The sequence below is a fragment of the Mastigoproctus giganteus genome, chromosome 11, assembly GCF_048544385.1.
Source record: "Mastigoproctus giganteus isolate SK-2022 chromosome 11, ASM4854438v1, whole genome shotgun sequence".
In the NCBI taxonomy this organism is placed as follows: domain Eukaryota; kingdom Metazoa; phylum Arthropoda; class Arachnida; order Uropygi; family Thelyphonidae; genus Mastigoproctus; species Mastigoproctus giganteus.
Window position 1 is genome coordinate 37711286 of NC_143585.1, and position 24715 is coordinate 37736000.

General features: G+C 37.0%; 1 protein-coding gene across 1 annotated transcript in view; it reads left to right on the forward strand.

Annotated features, from left to right (window-relative positions):
* Positions 1-24715, forward strand: part of htt (huntingtin) — a 688215-nt gene that overhangs the window by 135261 nt on the left and 528239 nt on the right. Inside the window, exons 10-11 of the mRNA XM_090385445.1 lie at positions 969-1115; positions 15886-16028. Coding sequence (XP_090241571.1) covers positions 969-1115; positions 15886-16028 — 290 coding nt within the window. The remainder of the gene's footprint in view (positions 1-968; positions 1116-15885; positions 16029-24715) is intronic.

Consider the following 24715-nt stretch of genomic DNA (forward strand, 5'->3'; position numbering starts at 1 on the left):
CTTTTTTGCTTTCCCAGTGCTTATGTTACACCAAATTGACTCAACATTGCACTGTCCATCTATGTCAACTGGATGCACTTCCTTAGATTTTATGTGACATCATCTAATTGAGAGTGTGCTGCTAGAAATGGATGATGCAATAGTGTAATGCTATTACAAAACATATATTGCCAGATTTCACAGAAATGTGATGAATTTTGCAAATGATGCAGTTTTTTTTGAGCACCACTGTATTTGAATTGTTGTATCCTGCATATCAGTGTGATTCACCTAAGTTTATAGTTTTTCATTCATAAAAAACTTCTTACATTTTTATAAAATACTTACTTAATTGTCTACCTACCTACCTACCTTCCCTTTCTCCCTCTCTCTTTAGTCTTACTTGCTTACTATCGCATAATGAGGTAGGGTGTGTTACAGTGGATAACAGGATAATTAGCTAGAAGATAAAATGTGGTTATAAATGTTGAATAGACCTGTGTTAAGAGCAAGAACTGGCCTAGGAACCTTGCTTATTTCTAATTTAATTAATGATATTGATGGTGATTACAAGTTCCATAACACAGTTTGCAGATGATAGTAAGATGACAAGGGATTTTAACAGCAAGAACCAGAGAATATTGCTACATCAAGAGCCCTTTGCCATTTTGCTATTTGGCACACTCATTTGTAGAAGTTTGGGTTTAAGTGCTATTGGAGACTGGAGAAATTCTTAAAGATGTCTTCAGTTTGGGTCACTCTTTGTCTGTGCATGTGAAATGGTTGGGGTGAGTGAGAGGAAAGAAACACTTTGACTGTCTGACTAATTCTCATTTGTAATGTTGATGTGAATGAAACAGCTGGAATTTAAAAATATAAGATTTAATCCTTTTTTAAAATTGAGGTTTATCTAACAAGACAAATTAAAATGTGCTGCTTTATTAAACTGTGTATTATTTTAATTTGCTATTTTAAATTTTTTTAATTAGATTTTCAGGAAGACACGGGTATTACCTTTCAAGCAGAACAAATGGAAGAGAGTTGTCTGACATCGTTGGAAGAAGACATTTCAGAATATTCAAATATCAAAATTGGAAAATATATGGAAAGCTGTATATCACAGTTTAGTGCACCTGGTATACCTAAGTAGTTTTTGAATTTATTTTGTTGGTTATCTTAGGTATTCGTTTGAATATAGTTAACATGAATGAAGTGATGATGTATGACCTATTGTTAATTAAATGTTTAGTTGAAGAACATTTCTCAAAGATAAAGTTAATTAAGATTAATAATTTGTTTTTGCATAATAAAAGTAAGGTTTTGTAATGTGTGAAATATTTTTATTGACAAAATTTTGACCTTCTTTTGTTGCCTTAAATGTAATTTTGAATACACTATTCTCAGAAGTATTTGAAATACCTATCTGAAACTATCAAAGTAGCATCTGACTAGCTGTTACAAAGTAGGAACAGCTCTATATACATGAGAAGTATGGATGAATGAATGAAGCACCACAGATATTAGTAGCAGCCACTGTTGGTTATGGTGTAGCACCTATGGCATTTGGAAGGTTTGGTTATATACAATATTAGTCATTTTATGCCCCCAAAATCCATTTAATTGAATGTAGTGAAAAGATGAAGAAACAAGACAATAGGGAATTGATCTTACTGAATCAAGGAATGATCCAGTAGATTATCTTGGAATTCTAAATGGTGAAATGAGAGTCTGTGGAGTAAAGAGTCATGCTATTCACTGAAGTTCACTGTTCCAACAAAGAAGTTTAGACAAGGAATGGAAGCATTGTGGTATTGAGGAAACTTGTGTTTTGGACTGGGAGCATGATTGAAGTGCTTTTAACTCTTACAAATGTGTCTTAAGTTTACATTTTGATAATTTTCTCCTATCTACATTATTTCAGTTCTGTGGAATGTTGTAAAAATCATTCAATTATGTTCATCACCATTAAAACATTATGCTCTTTTTAGTATTATTTATTATGATAAATTTATTTAATATGACGTGGGTATATGATAATGGAAATGTAAAGACTTGGTTTCAAAAGTGTAAAATTGTAGAATTGGTTTGGTCAGCATGAATTACTGGATGAATCATGTAGAAGATCTTTAGGATGAGCTGGAATGATGGCTCAGGGCACAGCAACCTCATCTTTGACTGTAAAGGAGTAAAGCAGGAATTCTTTTTTTATATTTCTAGATTTAATTTTCTTACACAAAGTATTGAGAAAATGATTCCTGCTTTTTATGCAAAGGAATGCGATGGTCATAACTGAAATAATTATGTGCAAATTAGTTTATTATGAAATTGAAAATTAGAAAACTGAAGAAGAAAGAAAGAAAGAAATCAACGGTAGTGGAGAAATTTAATCTGATGTCAAAACTGAAGTGCTTTGCCACACTGGCAATAGTAGTTCCATTCTCCTCTATATATATAAATATAAAGTTTAGAATTTTAAGTTTATAGTAACACCATATAATATGGAAAAAATGGGGATATATAAGTATTTAGTTATAGTATGAAGGGTATATGGCAAATGTACCTGGGTGCACAAAGCAGCACCAAAGGATACAAAAGTATATTGGCAAAGTTATAATAATTAAGCAAGAGAGAAAGCTGACAGATAGAAATGTAAAGAACACAAGGGGCCAAAACAAGTAGAGAAAGGATAGAAAGAAAGGGAAGTAATTTGGGTTGATAAAAGGAAAAGAAGGCGAAAAAAATCTAATCGATACTTTAAATTATACAAAATTAAAAGCTGAATTAGAAAGCCAATTGGAAGTGTATTATAATCATTTATATTAATGATTTATTTTTATTTTTCCTCTATAACTTCATTTTATCTAATTTTCTTTCTGATTCGCTTTTAATTTCATATAATTTAAAGTATCACTTAGGTTTTTTCTCCTTCTTTCCTTTTCATCTGCCCTAAATACTTCTCTTTATTTCTATCCTTTCTCTACTAATTTTGGCACCTTGTGCTCTTTACATTTCCACCTGTCAGCTTTTTCTGTTATAACTTGGCGTGCATGTGTGGTTTCAGTTTCTTCTTGTCAATTTCATAATTGATTAATTAGCACATAATTGATTATTTTGATTATTGAAATAATCAATTGTAAAAATCATTCAATTATGTTCATCACCATTAAAACATTATGCTCTTTTTAGTATTATTTATTATGATAAATTTATTTAATATGACAACCTATATATAGGTTGTCATATTATATATATAAAATATTAAATATTAATATATATATATTAATATTTAATATGACAAAGAAGTGTGATTAGCAGAACTAAGTCAATGTGATATCAAAAAAACTGTTATCACAGAAACCAAGAAGATGAATAAAAGGGCGTGGCTAAATAATAATTATAAACTGATTTATCTTGAAAGTTATCTTGAAAGTAAGTTACAATACAAATAAGGTTTACCAAGACTTTTAAAACATTAGAAGAAAGTTTGTTTAGGAAACATTAGCCAGTAAAGTTACAAGGGCAATATTTAAGATGGAAAGTTAGGTGACAAAAATTTTTATGTGCATATTGGCCGTCACTGCTTCTTGAAAAGAGGATATAGAGAAATCTTTGATAAAGAGAATAATAGAGGCTAGTAACAATGGAATAGTATTAGTAGTGGCAAATAATGCAAGGAAGCAAGCTTATTTGTGATAATTAAGATAATCAGCATGAGCTTTATTCGAATTACTCACTTCCATAACAAGAGATGGAAGTTAGCATTAGCAAAGGCACCTGATCAAGAAAGCAAACTTATATAGGTGTAGGTCAAAAACCCACACACACACACACACACACACACACACACACACACACACACACACACACACACACACACACACACCCCATTTCATCCATCCACTCGCTCCAAATGTTTGTCCAGTTCTGCCTTGAATCTATTTAAGCTATCAACTTCTACAATGGCAGATGGAAGTTTGTTCCAGCAATCACGCACCAGCTGGCTAAAGGCAAACTTCCACACATCTGTCCTACAACTGTCTTTCTTCAATTTGAATTTATGCTCTATCAGGCAATTATTCTGAGCAAGAGGAAGAATCCCATCAGCATTGAGCGTGCTCTAACCATTCAAGGCTTTATACACCTCAATCAGATAACCTCGCAGGTGCCTAGTCTCCGGACACAGTAATTTGCAAAACTTAAACCTTTCTTTATAAGAGCAACCCTTTGTTCAATTCACTAATCTTGTTGTCCTTTTCTCTGCTCACTACAACAGCTCTACATCCTTCTTAAAATGAGGCCTCCAGACCCGTATACAGTACTCAAGGTGTGGCCTGACCATTACCTTACAAGGGGATAATCACCTTATCCATGCTAGAAAAATTCCTGTATATCATTGACAAGACACCATTAGCTACCCTTGCAGACCATCTGCACTGCTCAGAAAACTTCATATCTGCCTGCACAGTTACCCCAAGGTCCTTTTCACTCTCTACCAATGTCAGTGTAATACCACACAGTTGATACATTACTATGGGGTTACTGCCTCCCATATGCAGTACTTTACATTTGTCAATGTTAAACTTCGGTTGCCACCTCTCAACCCACCTGCTCAACTTTTCTAGATCCCGTTGCAGCAGCATCATTAACAACCCTGCCAAACTTCATATCATCTGCAAACTTGGACATTAAGTCTGATTTATCATCATCAATATTATTAATAAATACAGAAAACAACAATGGACGCAACACCGAACCTTGGGGGACTCCATTAATAGCATTAGTCCACTAAGAGCAGTGTCCATTGATTACAACTCTGTCTTCTCCCACTCAGCCATCTTTTTATCCATAGCAGCAATTTCCCTCCAATGCCACACTGTTCCAATTTGTGCAGCAGTCTTCCATGTGCAACAGTATCAAAAGCCTTTCTAAGAGCCAAATATATGATATCAAAATTATTCTTTGATTCCAGTTCTTTTGTGACCACATCATAGTATCCAATCAAACTGGTCAGACAAGACTTCCCCTTAACAAACCCATGCCGTGTCCAAGCTATAACTGAAGTCTTGTCTAGATGATCATGCAGTGCTTCTTTAACCAGTGCCTCCATTCATTTCCCTGGAACAGAAGTTAAACTAACAGGTCTATAATTACTTGTGTTGCCCTCTGATCCTCCTTTGTGATTTGGGGTCACATTTGCACATATCCAGTCCAGTGGTACCTCCCCTGGGTCTAAGGAAGCTCTCATAATTATGGCTAAGAGTTTGCTGAGTTCCCTTGCTGCCTCATTTAATATAACTGGATAGATCCCATCCACCTCAGGTGCCTTTCTTATGTTTATCTTCAACAGTTTTTCCTCCACTTTACTCTCAGTTATGACAAAATTATCTACCTTACTGCCCAAATACGGAGGATGCGGAAAGGTCAGGGAATGACCACCGCATGTCCCGGAGCAATATGGCCTTAGTTGCTAATACTCCTAAAAGCCAAATAACTAACTACCTACCTTACTGCCAGAGTTTACTACACCTCTGGCATTCCCCTGCCTGAATAACTCCCCATGTGTGAATGTAGATGCAAAATATTCATTTAGTTTGTTACCTTCCTGAGCAGGATCATCAACAGTTGAACCATCGATATCAAGTGGACCAATCTGATTCATCCCCTTCCTTCTAGAGTTTACATAGGTAAAGAACTCTTTGCTGTTTTTTTTTGCATCGATTTTTTTTTGCCAAAGATTTCTTGTATTCTGCTTAACCTCCTTTGTGACTCGGTTACAGACCAGCTTATATCTATCCTAGGCTTCCGTGTCACCTGTTAATTTATATGAATCCTGTGCATTTTTCTTCTCTGCCACATGTCTAATTAGTTCATTTGACATCCATTTAGGCCTCAGTCTTGAACAATATTTCTTAGCTGGTATGAAAAGCGTAGTGGCTTCCAAGATTAATTCTTTGAATGCTTCCCATTTTGAATTTGCTGTTGGTAACATCATAAGTTGGTCCCACCATATAGAATTTAATTACTGTATCAGACCACCATAGTCATCTTTACGAAAGCAAAAACCCTTCCCTTTACCCCTGATGGTAGTCACCTCTTTGAGTAAATCCCACTTCAGCATGCTGTGATCACTGCCACCTAGTGGTTCATTTATCTGCAGATTCTTAGTGCATAAAGAATCACTACTGATAATCAGATCAAGAGTATTACTCCCTCCAGTTGCCTCCCGAACATACTGCTATAGAAAACAGTCATCCAATAAATCCACAAAAACCTTGCTAGTGTGTGGGTGACCAATGCACAGATTCCAGTCAATATCTGGGAAATTAAAATCCCCCATTATAAGACACTCTGATTTACTGGCCCACTCTATTTCTCTCTACAGTTGTTTATTATACTCATCAGAGTCATTAGGCTTATAAAACACTCCTACTCTCAATTTTGCCTTCCCAGTGCTTATGTCACACCAAACTGACTCGACACTGCACTGTCTAGCCATGTTGACTGGCTGTACTTCCTTGGATCTTATGTTTCTTAACCAATAGCATAACCCCCCCCCCCTCCTCCCTTCTTAACCTGTCTATGCATTGTACACATTGTACTCCCCAAATTCCAGTTCTGCATTCTGTACATCTGCGTGACACCATGTCTCTCTTATCCCAACAATATCTGCCTTTGAAGTTTTGACCAACACCTCAAATTCATCAAATTTATTTACCAAATTCCTAACATTGGTGTACACACAATGTGTACATGCACCTGTTTCTATTCTTAGCTACCCTAACACAGCCCATGTATTTACTTGTTCCATGATGATTCCCAGCAGCTCTTGAAATCCTCTGCACTCTGTTTTCCTGGCTTCTGCTCATTTCAATAGAAGCAGTGGAAGAATCACTTACACCTCTGCCAGCGACTACTGTTAATCTATTAGTCCATGTATCCCCCCCCAAGCTAGCAGTTTTCTGCCTCAATAGCATCAGCATATATTCTTGCCTTTCTATTTAAGTGTATCCCATCCCTGTAGAAGCATTCTCTTCTGTTAACAAGCACAGACCAGGGCTGAGAAAAATTCTACCCCTTGAGCCTTGCACAATCTCTCCAGGGCTGAATTGATCGACAAGGCTCTCATCATATACGCCCTCCTATTGAGTCTGGGCAGAATTGCAGACACTTTCAAATTCAACTCTAACCCATGGCTTTTTTTTCAAGTTTGTTCCGACAATCAACTACCTGCTGCTGAAGGCAAATTTCCACACATTATCCTGCAACCATCTTTTTAATTTAAATTTATGTCTCCTTGTGAGCAAGGGTAAGGATGGCATTAATATTTAGCTTACTCAATCCATTCAAAGCCTTAGACACCTCAATCAGATCTCTTCAGGTGCCTAATTTTCAAATACTGCAATTTTCAGAACCAATATCTTTCTTGGTAAGAATACCTTTTTGTTTCTCTTACTAGTCTATTTATATTTACAGAATGTTTTATGAAAATTTGGAGAGAAAAGCAAACCTAACAATAAATATTAAAAGTTACTAGAATTTTGTGTAAGCCATGCACTCTTAATTACAAACAATATTTGATCATAGAAATAGGTACAAGTTTACATGAAGGGAACAAAGCAGAAATAAGAATAACATAATTACTATATCATTACAGAAAAGAGTCATAAACAACTAGTTGAAGATATAAGGGATATGACATTGTCGGTGACTCATTTTGCACTGACCAAATTAAAAATGGACTTAAAAATTAAAAATAATTATTTCCAGAATAAAAGGTATAAAGAAGTGTTGAAATGTACAAATATTGAAAAATTCTCAGATTTCTTGATAACTATTAAATATAGATACCTTCTTGCCCAAAAGTTAAATGACATTCCTGATTCTGACATGACTCTAGATAAAGAATGAAAGAAATTTAAAAGAACTGTAGTGAAAGCTGCAAAAGAAATACGTGAGGGGGTGTGTAATTACAGGAAATTCACAATACTGCAGTGGTCCCTGAAAGTTAGATAAAAGAAAAAAACATAATCAGTTTTTGGTAAATAACACTAATAAATCCTCCTGGAATATAAAGAAAAGTGTACAAGAGCTAAGATATGTGTGGAAGAGAGAAAGATGTTTTAGTGTTTAGGTAGCCAAAAATTTCTGAGCATGTGGAAAAACAATAGCTAAGGTTATCAAAATTAGTAAGAGTGAAGCTCAAAAAAAGAAGAATATTTTAGAAATATGGAGTAAATAATTTGATGAATTGCTAAATGAAGGAACAGAAAACATCGCTGAGGATATTGTCTCTGAGAGGACAATGTTATCTTTGTTTTTGAAGGAGAAAATACCATGGAAAATATCAAGTATCAAAAGGTAGTAAGTGTAGATGAAATTAGACTTATAATGCCAAAAGGTGGGGAGGAAAGTAGTATCACAGCATCTTTTTCTGAAGGACAAGTTCTAGAAGATTAGAGAAAGACATTAATTGTACCAGTATATAAAAAGGGAAAGCCTAATTAAATAGCAAAGTATATGATGTTAAAAGAGGCTCTTCATTTGCAATGTAGTATATACTGAATATTCCTATATACACCAAATCCAGAGGAATTTAAGTTGTTAGTGTATTTGGTAAAATCTGTACATTTGGTAAAATCTGTGCAGTAGTCTGGGTCAGTTGGCTCAAAAATATTTGTAGTGTTTAAGTGATGGAAACATTTTGGAAGTTATAAAGCTATGGTGAAGACCAGCAAAGAAGCAGCTTTCATGAGTGGAACAACTGTTAGAGGAACATGGAAGGCCATCATCGAGAATTAGCAACAAAATTAAGTGTTTTATCCTTTGAAGGTTATCACAATATTTCGATTATATCATTAAATTCTACATTTCTTCCAGATGGATATGCATGACCTTACAGATGAGCAAAAGTAAGTTGAATTTGTCTATTTGCATCACAGGTGGAACAAAACCCATTTTTATCCTCAATTGTTATTCATAATGAATCTTGAATATGACATGATCCATGAATAAGCAGCAATCTGGCAAAAAATTTCCATACTGTTCAATCTTCCAAAAGATTCATATTGATTCTGTTTTTTGATGATAAAGGACTAATTTTACATCAGTCAGTTCCAGAAAATCAAACTATAAATAGTTCTTATCGTGCTAATACGTTCAAAGTGCATTTGGCTTGAGATATTCTCCAAAATGAAGGAGGCACAGTGGTTTCATTTGTGGGATAATGCAAGACCCACTTTCCCCATTTGGCACAAGAGGCCCTATTGAGCAGTGGCAGAACAACTTTAGATACCTACCCTATAATATGGACATTGACCCCCTGCAATTGTTTGGATTTTGTTTTCCGAATTTGGGACAAAAAAAAAAAAAAAAAAGAATAAAGCCATTTAAAAGGGGGGGGTAATCACAAGGCAGCATGAAATGAAAAACGCTTTGCTTTGGAAGTGGCCTGCAGTATGAAGCACTGAGTCATTGTAAATGGCATGTAGATTGCCATGAAAACTATTTTGAAAAAAGAAACTAATTCCAAGACAGGATATTTCTCTGATGATGAATAACAGTATAGCCCATATATTTTTCAATCAGCCCTTGTCATATGCTATTTTGCCTAGTAATAAATTTGCTTTTGCTTTCTTCAGAGTCTGAAGAAATTTATTATCGTAGATTTGGAACTGAATAATAATAATAATAAAATTCTTTATTCACTAAATTTTTACATGTATACTATTCCCGTTACAGTCATCCAGAGGAATCTGACAATCTAATTGGAGAAATTATATTTACTTACATACAGGGTGGCCATAATTAAAGTATCCCTATTCAGTGCCCTCTGTAGCTCTAAGTAATGAGTGGAATGCCACCAAAATTATTAAGTAAACTATTCAAGGCATGGAGAGAAGGATCCTGTGAAAAAAAAAAAAATCTGCCAATAGGGGATAATATGGTGCTGTACAAGAGGAAAGACATGACAAAGTACCAACAAATAAATAACTAAGACAAACTTTAATGAAATTACAAATTTTTATTTGTGCTCTGCAAAAAAACAGAAAGAAACTGAATTGCACTGAAGTTTTAAATCCAAACTAAAAAATAAGGCACCTAAGAGAGCAGAAAATTTACATAAATCTGAGTTAATATAATTTTCCCAGCAGCAGAGAGCTATAAAGGCACAACGCGAACATTCCAAGTGTATTCTGTAAGTTTACTGTCAACAATGCATCTCACTCTGCCTGATAGTGCTATAATTGCAAAGTTCTTCTATGTTAATGGATGCAATGCAGCAGCCCCTCTGCGTGAATTTAGACGCTGTAAGAACTTACGTCAAGGTCCTTTATCAGCTGCGGCAGTTAGAAGGATGATTAACAAATTTGAGGAAACTGGGTCTTTTGTTGTTAACCCTGGGAGAGGAAGGAAGCCTGTTTCACCTCAGGTAGCAGAGGAAGTTGCAACAGCTATTGTCGACAGATCCATGGATACGAGGCAATTGGATGTCCCATATCCCACTGTGTGGAAAATTCTTCGGAAACTAATCCACTATTCTCCATACAAGATCATTCGCCAGCAGCAGCTGCAAAGATATGATCCTGAAAAACGAATGGCATTTGCTCTAACGTTTTTGGCCAGAATGGAAATGGATGATGCCTGGCCATGGAACATTCTTTATCATGATGGGAATGTCAACACTCAAAACTGCCGAGTATGGGCTTCAGAAGCACCGCATGCTATTCAGCATGCTATTTCCATTACACTCGCCAAAAATGTAGTGTGGTGTGACTTCAAATTTCATCTTAGGGCCATACTTTTTCAAGGAATTGCACCCAGCAGAAGCAGCAACCTGTTCCGTTACAGCACAAAGATATCACATGCTGAGCAGTTCCATTATTCCTCAACTGCAGCACAGAGTATGCCTGGATGAGACAATTTTTATGCAAGATGGGGCTACTCCTCATATCGCACGACCAGTACAGCAGCTTCTCCGGCATCACTTTACTGTAGAAAGAGTCATTAGTCATTTGTTTCCCATTTCATGGCCACATGTTCGCCTGACCTTACACCATTTGATTTTTGACTGTGGAGTCATCTCAAGGCCAATGTCTATTGAGGAAATGTCCATAACCTGGCTGTCTTAAAAGACAATGATGCAATATGTACGGAACATTACTCCAGAGATGTTGCATTCTGCAGTCAAGCACACTGTGCATCGAATGCAATTTCTGATCCAGAACAATGGTAATCACATTGAAAACCAACTCCATCATCAGTGACATCGACCATTGGGAGTAAACTGTGAGTGAGTTTGTAGCTGTGAAACCATTTCCCCTAGCAGTTTAGTTCACTCTCTTTCTGTATTTTTGCAAAGAGCGCAAATAAAAATTTGTAATTTCATTAAGGTTTGTCTTAGCTATTTATTTGTTGGTACTTTGTCATGTCTTTCCTCTTGTACAACGCCATATTATCCCCCTATTGGCAGATTTTGGAACAATTTTTTTTTTTTTCACGGGATCCTTTTCCCCATGCATTGAATACTTTACTTACTAATTTTGATGGCATTCTGCTTATTACTTAGAGCTACAGAGATCTCTGAATAGGAATACTTTAATTATGGCCACCCTGTACAAACTGCTAAAACATATAAAAACTGCATTGAATGCATAGAACATACATCCATTTAAAAATAGAACAACAATATAATACATAGAACATGCATAGAATACATAAATCATAGCAAATTCATCACTTTCTCCAAACATAAAATTAACTTAAGCAGCTTTGAGTTGTAGATAATTGCATTTGAACTGGTTCTTCTGATCTATTGATGATATAGGGCCGTATTGTGGAGTACGATCTGAGTATGAACAGATTGAGCCAGTCTGGAGATCTTTCACTTGGAGTCAGTATTAGTTTTAATGACAGTTGCAGGAATGCTGACAGCATGTGAATATGAATTTTCTCTGTTTTTTTTTTCCCCCTGTAGGCCGAATCACTGGACCACAGATCAAAATCAATGTTGGTGGAGCTCAGTGCACCAATGATGCTGTTTGGAAAGTGCCGCTTGAATGTCAAGAGCTTCTGGAGATTTGAGCAGAGCACTGGTGGGTTTCTGAGAGCTCTACCCAGGATTTTTCCAGCCCATGAATTCTCAGATGTTGATGTAGTCTTCAACTGCTGAGCACAGATTGAGTGCCATTGTGATCTTCCACACATATGCCAAGTGCTGGGCTGGGGTGTAGCTTAGATTTTTACAGAGCTGTGATCTTGATGTTGTATAGGGAAGGTGAGCCCAATTGTTGACCCACTTGAGGACCCAGAATTCTATACCCCAAAGCAGCTTCAGGCTGAACAAAGGAGCTGCTGACCAAACTTCAATAGCATAACCGATGATTGAGCTGAAGTAGTGAAATTTCCTGACTGTTTCTTTATTATGAAATCTACAGGGGTCAGGTTTCAGGCCCCAGATGGCCCTTAGTGCTTTTGAGTGCAGTTTCTGGACTTGATCCTTATAATTCAGATTTTTATCCATTATCACCCCTAAGAATTTAACTGAATGAGTGATGACGAACAGATTCTCTGTAATTAAGAGCCTCCAGAGAAAGTGCTGGATTGAGGTCTGCTTGTGCTCTCAGTGAGAAGATGATATACTTTGATTTTTCTGGGTTTAGTTTTAGCACAAAAAAGCAACTTATTTAGCATTAGCGTTAGTAGAGGCACACGATGCAAGAAAGCAAGCTTATGTAGCATCCGCCAAAAAAAAAAGCTCCGATTTCACCCCTCCATTCGTTCCAGATATACCTGTCCAGCTCAGCCTTAAATTTATTTAGGCTATGAACTTCCACAACAAAAGATGGAAGTCTGTTCCACCAATCAACTACCTGCTGGCTAAAGGCAAACTTCCGCACATCTATCCTACAACTGTCTTTCCTCAATTTGAATTTATGCCCTCTCGGGTGATTATTCTGAGCAAGAGGAAGAATCCCATCAGTATTGAGCATGCTCAAACCATTCAAAGCTTAATACACCTCAATCAGATCACCTCGCAGGTGCCTAGTCTCCAAACATTGCAATCTGCAAAATTTAAGCCTTTCTTCGTAAGAGCGGCGCCTCCGTAGCCAGCAGGGAAGGAGCAGCAGTGCGTAGCACACGCTTCTTGATTAGACCGGGGTTCGAGCCCGTCACCACCAAATACGGAGGATGCGGAAAGGTCAGGGAATGACCACCGCATATCCCCGGAGCAACATGGCCTTAGTTGCTAATGCTCCTAAAAACCAAATAACAACAACATCTTCGTAAGAGCAACCCTTTGTTCCATTCACTAATCTTGTTGCCCTTCTCTGTACTTGTTCCAACAGCTCTACATCCTTTTTAAAATGAGGCCTCCAGACCTGTATACAGTACTCAAGGTTTGGCCTAACCATCGCCTTATACAAGGAGATAATCGCCTCCTTATCCCTGCTAGAAAAATTCCTTTATATCATTGACAATACACCATGAGCTACTCTTGCAGACCATCTGCACTTCTCAGAAAACTTCATATCTGCCTGCATAATTACCCTCAGGTCCTTTTCATTCTCTACCACTGTCAGTGTAGTACCACAGAGTTGATATGTTATTCTGGGGTTACTGCTTTCCATATGTAGTACTTTATTTACATTTGTCAGTGTTAAACTTCATTTGCCACCTCTCAGCCCATCTTAATTTTTCTAGATCCTGTTGCAGCAGCATACTGTCGTTAGTGTCATTAACAACTCTGCCAACCTTTGTATTGTCTGCAGCAACAACTTTGACATTAAGCCTGATATATCGTCATTAGTATCATTTATTAATACAGAAAACAACAATGGACCCAATACTGAACCCTGAGGGACTCAACTAATAACATTAGTCCACGAAGAGCAGTGCCCATTGATTACCACTCTGTGTTCTCCCACTCAATCATCCCTTTATCCATAGCAGCAATTTGCCTCCAATGCCGCACTGCTGCAATTTGTGCAGCAGACTTCCATGTGCAACAGTATCAAAAGCCTTTCTAAGATCCAAATATATGATATCAAAGTTATTCCCTGCATCCAGTTCCTTTGTGACCACATCATATCCAATCAAATTAGTCAGACAAGACTTCTCCTTAAAAAAACCATGCTGTGTCCGAGCTATAACTGAAGTCTTGTATAGATGATCCTGCAGTGCTTCTTTAACCAGTGCCTCCATTAATTTCCCTGGAACAGAAGTTAAACTAACAGGTCCATAATTACTTGTGTCGCCCTTTGATCCTCCTTTGTGAATTGGGGTCACATTTACACATCTCCAGTCCATAGGTACCTCCCCTGAGTCCAAGGAAGCTCTCATAATTATGGCTAAGGGCTTGCTTACTTCCTTTGCTGCCTCCTTTAATATAACTGGATAGATCCCATCCACCCCAGGTACCTTATGTTTTTCTTCAACAATTTCTCTTCCACTTTCCTCTCAGTTATTTCAAAATTATCTAGCTCACTGCCAGAGTTTAGCTCGCCTCTGGAATTTCCATCCCTGAATAACTCCTCATATGTGAATGTAGATGCAAAATACTCATTTAGTTTGTTAGCCACCTGAGCAGGATCATCAACAGTTGAACCAATTATTTACAGGACAGATATTTGTTGAGGGTAACAGACTTCAGTAGATTCTTTGTCCGATCTGATGAGGTGCTAGCAGGGCTTGATAGATAGCATATGATATCGTCAGCATAGGCTATAAATGCAGGTAACTCATTCATTAGTGGTAGAAATATTGCTGAAAATAGCACTGCTGAAAACATCCACCTTGGGGTATGCTGACTTCCACCTGCTTGGTGATGCAGCGATTCCCTTGCTGAAAGGTGAAAAATCTCTTGGTGAGTAGACTTCTGAGGAGCTTAGCGACATTACCTGTAAAACCATAGTAGTTCTCCAAGAGGCACATGAGAGGATTAATCTGTATTGAGTGAAAGGCAGCTTTCAGATCCAGGAAGATAGCATGAAGAACAGAGCCTTGTTCCCAGGCTTGAAGGGGTTGTCAATTTATAGTCTGTAGATGTGTTATTGGTGATCTTTGTAAGAGTGTGTGTGCTGAGGTTGCTGGGAGAGGATCTGATTGGCAACTGCTTATTCTAAGTCAGTTGTTCCTGTTATATTAGAAAATGATATCACCATGTGCTTAAACTGATTTTTTTAAGAATGGTTTTCTAGTCATTTTATAAAAGAAATAAAATCTTTACTAATAGGACAAATGTGGTTGTCTCCAAGATTATTGTATTTTAATTTTGAATTTGTGCTGCACTTCATCTGGCTGAGCAGTTCTGCTTTTAGTCCAAGCCAATGTTTTCAACACCGATCAGATTTAAATCATGTAAATGTTAGATGTGTTTGATTTTTCAAAAGTAATTATTGTTGTTATTGAGTTTAATTTATTAGGTTGAAGAATAGGGTACAAAATCACTTGTTGAGCTTTAGAGTTCTTGTCTATGCTCTGGAGGAATAGACCTCAGAGTTTTTTCATTAGTGCATGACACTTAGAGTTTGCACTTTAAGATATATTGCCAAAATTGCACTACTCCATGTGGTATTCATTCTTGAAATCTCTAAGAAACACAGTGAATTGCAAGATTGCTAATCCTGAAAAATCATTTTACCAGATTTTTGGTAATCCATATCTTGATTTTTAAAACAAAATCATTTTTTGAATTTTTTTTATAATTTTTTGATATCAGCAATTTTCATCTCACTTTGTTTAGTGTACTGTGGGGTGAAAAGTGCATGTAGTATTTCTGCAATTTGTCAATTGTGTGTGTGTGTGTTTCCAATAAAAATAGAAAAAAACAAGACTTGAGTGATATTAAGCTTATATAATTGAAAGAATCCAAATTATATATATTAAGTGTTTTATTTTTATTCTAAGGTGTTCATACTGCTGGCAGTCCTAAAAAAGTGCCTCCACCTCTTAAAAAAGGTGCCAGTGATGAAAAGCTGCTAGAACCCGAATCAGAAATCTGGGAACAAGTAACATCTTCACCTTCTCCAGGTACCAAAATTGAATTTAAGGTAAGAGATTTCAATTTAAAATAGTCATATTTCATTATCATACACTTTACAGAATTGGAAAATCTGCATTTAGGACAACTGTTGTGAATTCTCCATTTTATTTTCATCCTTAGGGTGATTTAGAACTCTTCTGCCAGGCTCGAGACCTACTCTGGGATCAATTAAAAAATAAAAAAGTAACAGTGAATACTGGGCAGAAAACACCACCTTGTCACTGGATGCTTGTCAGTGAGTGGTTTTTGTTAAGTCACTAATGACTTAACAAAGCAGTTACCACAGTTGAAGTACATGTGTAATCCTGTACATTTATATATTATGTATTATTTTAATCAGTTTTATAAACTTCTGTATTTGAATTCCAGAGAATTTCTTCAATTTCGGCATAGGTATTAGCATTAGCATTAGTAGAGGCATTTGATGCAAGAAAGCAAGCTTATGCAGCATCAGCCAAAAAAAAAAAAAAAAAAAACCCACTTCCACTTCACCCCTCTGTTCATTCAAAATACCTGTCCAGCTGAGCCTTAAACTTATTTAGGCTATCAACCTCCACCACAAGGGATGGAAGTCTGTTCCACCAACCAACCACCCGCTGGCTAAAGGCAAATTTCCGCACGTCTATCCTACATCTGTCTTTCCTCAATTTGAATTTATGCCCTCTCAGGTGATTTTTCTGAGCTAGAGGAAGAATCCCATAAGCATTGAGCATGCTTAAACCATTCAAGGCTTTATACACCTCTATCAGATCACCTCGCTGGTGCCTAGTCTCCAGACACTGTAATTTGCAAAACTTAAGCCTTTCTTTGTAAGAGCACCCCTTTGTTCCATTCACTAATCTTGTTGCCCTTCTCTGTACTCGTTCCAGCAGCTCTACATCCTTCTTGAAATGAGGCCTCCAGACCTGTATACAGTACTCTAGGTGTGGCCTGACCATCGCCTTATACAATGGAATAATCACCTCCTTATCCCTGCTGGAAAAATTCCTGTATATCATTGACAATACTCCATGAGCTTCTCTTGCAGCCAGTCTGCACTGCTCAGAGAACTTCATATCTGCCTGCACAACCACCCCCAAGTCCCTTTCATTCTCTACCACTGTCAGTGTAGTACCACAGAGTTGATACATTGCTCTGGTGTTGCTGTTTCCCATGTGTAGTACTTTACATTTGTCAATGTTAAACTTCATTTGCCACCTCTCAGCCCATCTGCTCAACCTTTCCAGATCCTGTTGCAGCAGCATAGTGTCAGTAGTGTCCTTGACAACCCTGCCAACCTTTGTATCGTCTGCAAACTTGGACATTAAGCTTGATATACCATCATCAATATCATTTATAAATACAGAAAACAATAATGGACCCAACACTGAGCCCTGAGGGACTCCACTAATAACATCAGTCCACGATGAGCAGTGTCCATTGATTACCACTCTCTGTCTTCTCCCCCTCAACCACCCCTTTATCCATAGCAGCAATTTGCCTCCAATGTCACACTGCTCCAATTTGTGTAGCAGTCTTCCATGTGCAACAGTATCAAAAGCCTTTCTAAGATCCAAGTATATAATATCAAAGTTATTCCCTGCATCCAGTTCTTTTGTGACTGCATCATAGTATCCAATCAAGTTGGTCAGGCAAGACTTCCCCTTAACAAAACCATGCTGTGTCTGAGCTATAACTGAAGTCTTGTCTAAATGATCCTGCAGTGCTTCTTTAACCAGTGCCTCCATTACTTTTCCTGGAACAGAAGTTAGGCTCACAGGTCTATAATTACTTGTGTCAGCCTTTGATCCTCCTTTGTGAATTGGGGTCACATTTGCACATCCAGTCTATGGGTACCTCCCCTGAGTCCAAGGAAGCTCTCATAATTATGGCTAAGGGTTTGCTTACTTCCTTTGCTGCCTCCTTTAATATAACTGGATAGATCCCATCCACCCCGGGTGCCTTTCTTGTGTTTATCTTCAACAGTTTCTCCTCCACTTTACTCCCAGTTATTTCAAGATTCTGTAGCTTACTGCTAGAGTTGAATACACCTCTGGCATTCCCCTCGCTGAATAACTCCTCATGTGTGAATGTCGATGCAAAATATTCATTTAGTTTGTTAGCTACCTGAGCAGGATCATCAACACTTGACCCATCAATATCAAGTGGACCAATCTGATTCATCCCCTTCCTTCTAGAGTTTACATAAGTAAAGAACTCTTTGCTGTTTTTCTTTGCATCCCTTGCCAAGGATTTCTCGTAATCTGCCTTCGCCTGCCTAACCTCCTTTGTAACTTGGTTGCATATCAACTTGTATCTATCATAGGCTTCTGTGTCATGTGTGAATTTGTATGTATCCAGAGCATTTTTCTTCTCTGCCATATGTCTCATTAGTTCTTTTGATATCCATTTGGGCCTAAGCCTTGAACAATATTTCTTAGTTGGTATGTAAAGCCTAGTAGCTTCCAAGATAAGTTCTTTGAATGCTTCCCATTTTGAATTTGCTATTGGTAACATCATCAGTTGCTCCCACTTTATAGAACTTAAATACTGTCTCAGACCATCGTAGTCGCCTTTACGGAAGCAATAACCCTTCCCTTTACCCCTAATGGTAGTTACCTCTTTGAGTAAATCCCACTTCAGCACACTGTGATCACTGCCACCTAGTGGTTCATTTATCTGCAGATTCTTAATGCATGAAGAATCACTGCTGATAATCAAATCAAGAGTATTACTCCCTCTAGTTGCCTCCCGAACATGCTGATGTAGAAAACAATCATCCAATAAATCCACAAAAGCCCTGCTAGTGTGTGAGTAACCAGCCCCCAAATTCCAGTCAATATGCCGACAGTTTTGAAGCTTGTTAAATAGGCTACACCTGGGGTGGGCAACCCCGTCGCCATTTGCCAAACTTGGCTCCAGCAATAAAATGAAACAAACCTTTTTCCTGGTGATGTGCTATGCTGGTTGCAACTTGATATTGCACATGTTTTTATTGTGCAATTTTCACATTTTTTCTTGCTTTGGTTACTCACAAAAACTGTTATTATTAAAATTTTACATTTTCACCCCTAGAGATGGATAAATGGTTATTTGAAAATGAAGTGAACCAAAGGTAATGCTGAGATGAGTGAAGCAGACAAACTCATTGATTCGGATCATAGTGCTAATTTTAGAAAAGACAAGAGAATGGAATAACGTGATGCAAAAATTTCGAGAAAGCTGGGAGATGAAGTTTGTAGTGATACTAGTAAACAAAAGGCCAGCGTGCCGTGCCTTCTGTGCAAAAATTGGTTTCAGCGATAATAAGGCAGACAGTTTGAAAAAGTGCTCTCGCAATATGCACAGTGAATTTGGAAATAAATTTCCAGTTGATGACTGTAGTTGTATGAGTGAAATCGCCCATCTGAAATCACAATTACCTGATCAGAAGGATAGCCTGAAGCAGTTTCTTTTGTTGAATGATCTTGTAATGTTAGCTAGCTATAAAGTTGCCTGGATTTTGGCTCAGAAGAAGAAATCATTTTCTAATGCTGAGATGGTAAAGGAAAATGTGATCACAGTGATGGAAATTCTGTTGGAGAATTATGATTGGAGGGTGAAGAATGACATCCTGCAAAAAAAAAAAAGTATCAAATTTTTTATTCACGGAGTGCTGGAATTATCTAAAACGTAGAAGAGCAACTAATGGAACAGTTGAAAGGCTTTGTGTTTTCCCTAGCACTATATGAGTCAACCGATCTTACTGACATAGTGGAGTTAAGTTTTTGGGTTCAGTTTGTACTCCTCGATTTCAAAACTTGTGAAGAAATCTTTGTACAAGTCTTCAAAGTAATTTTGTATGTTACTGGCGGTATCCAGGGTGTCCCCTATGTCCGCCGTTTATTAAGCGATTTTAGTTGCCAGCAGTACGATAAAATTCCTCTAATTTAAAAAAAAAAAAAAAAAAAAACTTTAGACTTTGACTTTAAAACTTTAAACTTTAAACTTTAGACTTTAAAATTTCTTTTCTAAGAATAATTTTTTGAACTTTAATCTAATCCGTTAGGGTTAAGCTTATTTGTATTTTTAAGTGTGTGTAGTATGTTGTTCCTGTTGTTTGTGGCTGGCATCTGGCATTTAGCAGCAGGGAGTCGAGGGCAAGATGTGCCCCAACCCCCCGCTCCCATCCCTAGCCACGTGGAGGCAGCCAGATTCTACTTCACTAATTACAGAGGGGGGAACACACATGCTCCTTCTCGCAGGGCACAGTCCTGACCTAGAAGGGGCACGCGTGAGGTTTCATTGCATTGTCCCCTCCGGGCGGGGCCCAACCCGCCCAGAGTGGACGTGCAATTCAATTATTCCTTTCTCTTCCCTTTCTTTTCCTTTTCTCTCTTTCCTTTTTTCTTTTTTAATTTGCAAAATTCTAAATTTAAAATTCTAAAGTTATTTCAATTTATCCCAGCACCAAGCTCTCGCAGGGCTCATCCTGGCCTAGAGCTCGCGCCTGGCACTTTGTCATTTGTCCGGGCTCCCACACTCGCAGGGCCCAATCCTGTCCTAGTGGGGAGCCCAGCACTCTTATGGTTGATATATCTTTGTCATAGCTGAGTATGCACAACAATATAGGTTGTACATCATTCAATATAATTTTACAATATACAATAAACACAATATTAATGTGCTCACAAGTGGTATCTGGGCGCATCACTGTAAGCTCACAGTGTGCACAGCAATGTGCAATAGTTGCAGTTTAACAGTCCTGACCCAGAAGGGGCACGCGTGAGGTTTCATTGCATTGTCCCCTCCGGGCGGGGCCCAACCCGCCCAGAGTGGACGTGCAATTCAATTATTCCTTTCTCTTCCCTTTCTTTTCCTTTTCTCTCTTTCCTTTTTCTTTTTAATTTGCAAAATTCTAAATTTAAAATTCTAAAGTTATTCCTATTTATCCCAGCACCAAGCTCTCGCAGGGCTCATCCTGGCCTAGAGCTCGCGCCTGGCACTTTGTCATTTGTCCGGGCTCCCACACTCGCAGGGCCCAATCCTGTCCTAGTGGGGAGCCCAGCACTCTTATGGGTGATATATCTTTGTCATAGCTGAGTATGCACAACAATATAGGTTGTACATCATTCAATATAATTTTACAATATACAATAAACACAGTATTAATGTGCTCACAAGTGGTATCTGGGCGCATCACTGTAAGTTCACAGTGTGCACAGCAATGTGCAATAGTTGCAGTTTATCCTTCGTTCAATCTACAGTTATTTTTGTCTCGCATTAGTACCTTAACAACTTGCGGATGACTCTTGTGGATTTTCACGACAATGGGGTTCCTTTCCTTCCCCTTTTTATCCAAGAACAAGAAGAAATCTTTGTACAGTAAACCCCCGCTATTCGCGGTATCTGTATTCGCGCTCGCTGATTTAATATAAAATGAAACCTAAAAAAATGTGAATTTTAAATCGCCATGAACATTTTCCACCATAAAAAAAACATGGGCGTGGCTAAAATCATCTTTCCCGGTCAAAACAGTGCTCAGTGGGTGGGGGGAGAAGGGTGACAAAATCGTGAGCGTGGATGTTTCTTGCTAATCCTTGTTTAGTATGTGTTATGCGCTTGTCTTGGAAGGTTTCGTCGTTTGCTTTTAATTTATATGCTTATAAATTGAATAAATTTATCAATTTATAAATTGATATGCTTACAAAAGTGAAAAATCTACTGTTTGCAGTGTGTTAGTGTAAACAAGACTTTTTCGAGTGTGCTAACGGAAGAAAGTGACTTTATTGTGGACAAATTCTTTTCTAACCCCTACAAAAATATGGCTACGAATAACAAGGGAATTGTGAAAAGAACAAAGAAAGTGATGACATTAGCGAATAAAATTGAGTTATTAGACAAAATTTCTAATGGTGAAAGTGTCTTCTCAGTGGCAAAACATTATAAAATCAATAAGTCAAGGGTACGATCAATCAAGAAATCGGAAGAAAAAATCCGCCGTAGTGTCCGTGAAAACACGCTAATTGCTTCAAAAATTTGCTCTATAACTCGTGATGTTAAATTAGAAAAAATGGAAAAAGCTTTAAATCTGTGGATAGAAGACCGAACTCAAAATAAAATTCCCATAAGTTCACTCATCATTCGTGAAAAGGCAAAACACCTTTATCGACACTTTAGCGAAACTGGTGATAGAACTGGCGGGATAAGTTTTTTTAGCTATAGCAAAGGCGCTGGATTGAAAGATTTGTTTGAAATTTCTAATAAATATTACATTTAATATTAAATTGTTTCTTATTTTCATTTCGATGCCATATGCTAGCATTTTACTATGTACTGTCTATGTACATAGTCGTATTATGAAGGTACATATAATACATACATAGACAAAATTTTAGACTAGTTTTTCTTATATATTTCATACTTTGGAACAGAACCCCTTTATTACTATGGGAGCCATAACTCAGTATTCGCGTTTTCGGTATTCGCGGCATTTCTCAGGAACGTAACCCCTGCGAATAGCAGGGTTTTACTGTACTTTGTGAACTGTGAGGGCAAATATGTGGAACTGATATACTCCAAATTTTTTGAAGCTTCAAAAAAATGTGACCTAGATCTTAAAAAAAAAAAAAAAAAAAAAAAGGATAAATCGAGATTTGTTTCTCTTTTGAAACAGCATTTGAATGAGAATGGCATGAAAACCATGTTGCCCTCCTTCCATTGCATTCCACATCAGGAGAATTTGTGTGCTGAAATGCTGGCACAGATATATTAAAAAATTTGATGGACTGATTTATCTCTTTGCTTCTTCAAATTCAAGATTTTATTGTTGAGAAATGACAAATCAAGTTTTCTGACATTGAGAGCCCTTCACAGCAGTGTGATTTACATTTTCTGTGCAATATCATGGCCCACCTGAATGAACTGAACATGAAGCTCCAGAGAAAGAGAAAAGTTATATATGTGAGCAGGTGCAACATATTCAAGTCAAAACTGAACCTCCTTATGGCACAAACTCAGAAGGGTGATTTTATCTATTTTGCAAACCAGGCTATATTTCTAGAAAAAAAAAGAGGAGTGTGGCCTACTTGACATGAAGCAGCAGCTCTATGTAAACTGGACGAAAAATCTGCCTTGGAAATTTGAATCACACTTTCTGATTTCAGCAACTTCAAACTGGCATTTCAGTTCTTGCATGATCAATGGATCATGCACTTTAATATTGCAAATTCAAGCAAAGAAATTGCTATCCTTCTGTCTTTGGTTAAACGTGGGTTTTACACAGTCATATGTTTGTGCTTCACAGTCTGGAACACTTGAAAGTTTGGCAGAATTCTTCAGTTTAGAATTTTTCAGTGCATTTAGTTCATGTTCAGCCAACATTTATGCTACTTGTTAGACAAAAGAATTGTCAAATTTCACATTAAATTTTCTGATTTTCAATTTGTTTCATCTGAGGTGGTTGCACCTGAGTAGTCAAAATGTATGTTTTGAATAAACTTGTTCAAACAGTATGTTATTTTTTAAATTTTTGATTGAACAACCTAATTTCTCAATTTTTGCGTGATGTTGTGAATTTCACTTCTTATTTGCCACACCTGTAAAGATGAAAACAACTAATATTATTTGTAAACGCAGTTGATAGATGCAACATTTGATTTTTTCAGCATCTGTAGATTTTCAAAAGAACCTACATGTACAGCATAATTGTACATATGCAACATAATTTTTTTATGCTACTTTAACAGAACCTTGCAAATTTAAATGCATACTTGAATGGGTTAAGGAATACTTTTTGTTAACAACGTTTAAAATAAATTGGAGATGACGCAATTGTGTTGTGCTCCCTTTGTTCGTGAAAATTGAAGATAAAAAAAAAATCTGGGTTTCATTAATTAAATAGTGCCAATCTTTTGAAAATATTGATTCTGTAATCTTCTTACTGCACAGCAGGGAAACATGACATAGATCATGTGCATGCCAACCAAGGAATAATTACTTTCTTATATTACAAAGTCACTGAATTGATCAATAAATAAAGCAGAAAAAGAGTATTTGTTTATCCCATAGTTGGCAGTCTGTTTTAATTTGTAATATAAGAAAGACTTGCTTATTCTTGCACTAGTTGCTATCATTTTATTCCATATTATGTAATTTCTAATTATATAATATTTAAGGAGTGAAATATTTAAAATTCATAAATGTCTTGATTTATTGTTATTTAATTATAATCTGTATATTACAAGGCCTTTTGAAACATCTGAAGTTATGATATAATCAATATTTAACCTATTTGCATAGTGTGATCATAAATTTCTTCCAACATTTATAGCTCTATAACTCTGCTGCTGCTTTTTTTTTTTTTTCTTTGCACATGGCTGGAATTTTAGAACAATATACATTGACAGCATGCTTTCTAGATTTTCATGCAACTTTGTATAAGCATATACTTTTGCCACTAAGTAGTATGATGACCTTTAATCAGTAATCTCAAAAGTAATGGGAAATCAAACACTATTGTAATCCTTTTTGGGAACTGATGCCCTCTTATTTGGAGGGCTTTGAATGCTTGTCAGTGAGTAGTTTTTTGTTAATTCACTTTTGATGAATGCCATGGCATGAAGTACTTCTGGAATCAATTGAAAATGTCTGTAAAGAGGTTCTTTTAGTTTTAGAAAGAGGTTGTTATTTGGTGGTTTATGTCTGAACTATTAAGTGGGTGAGGGATAGCCTCCC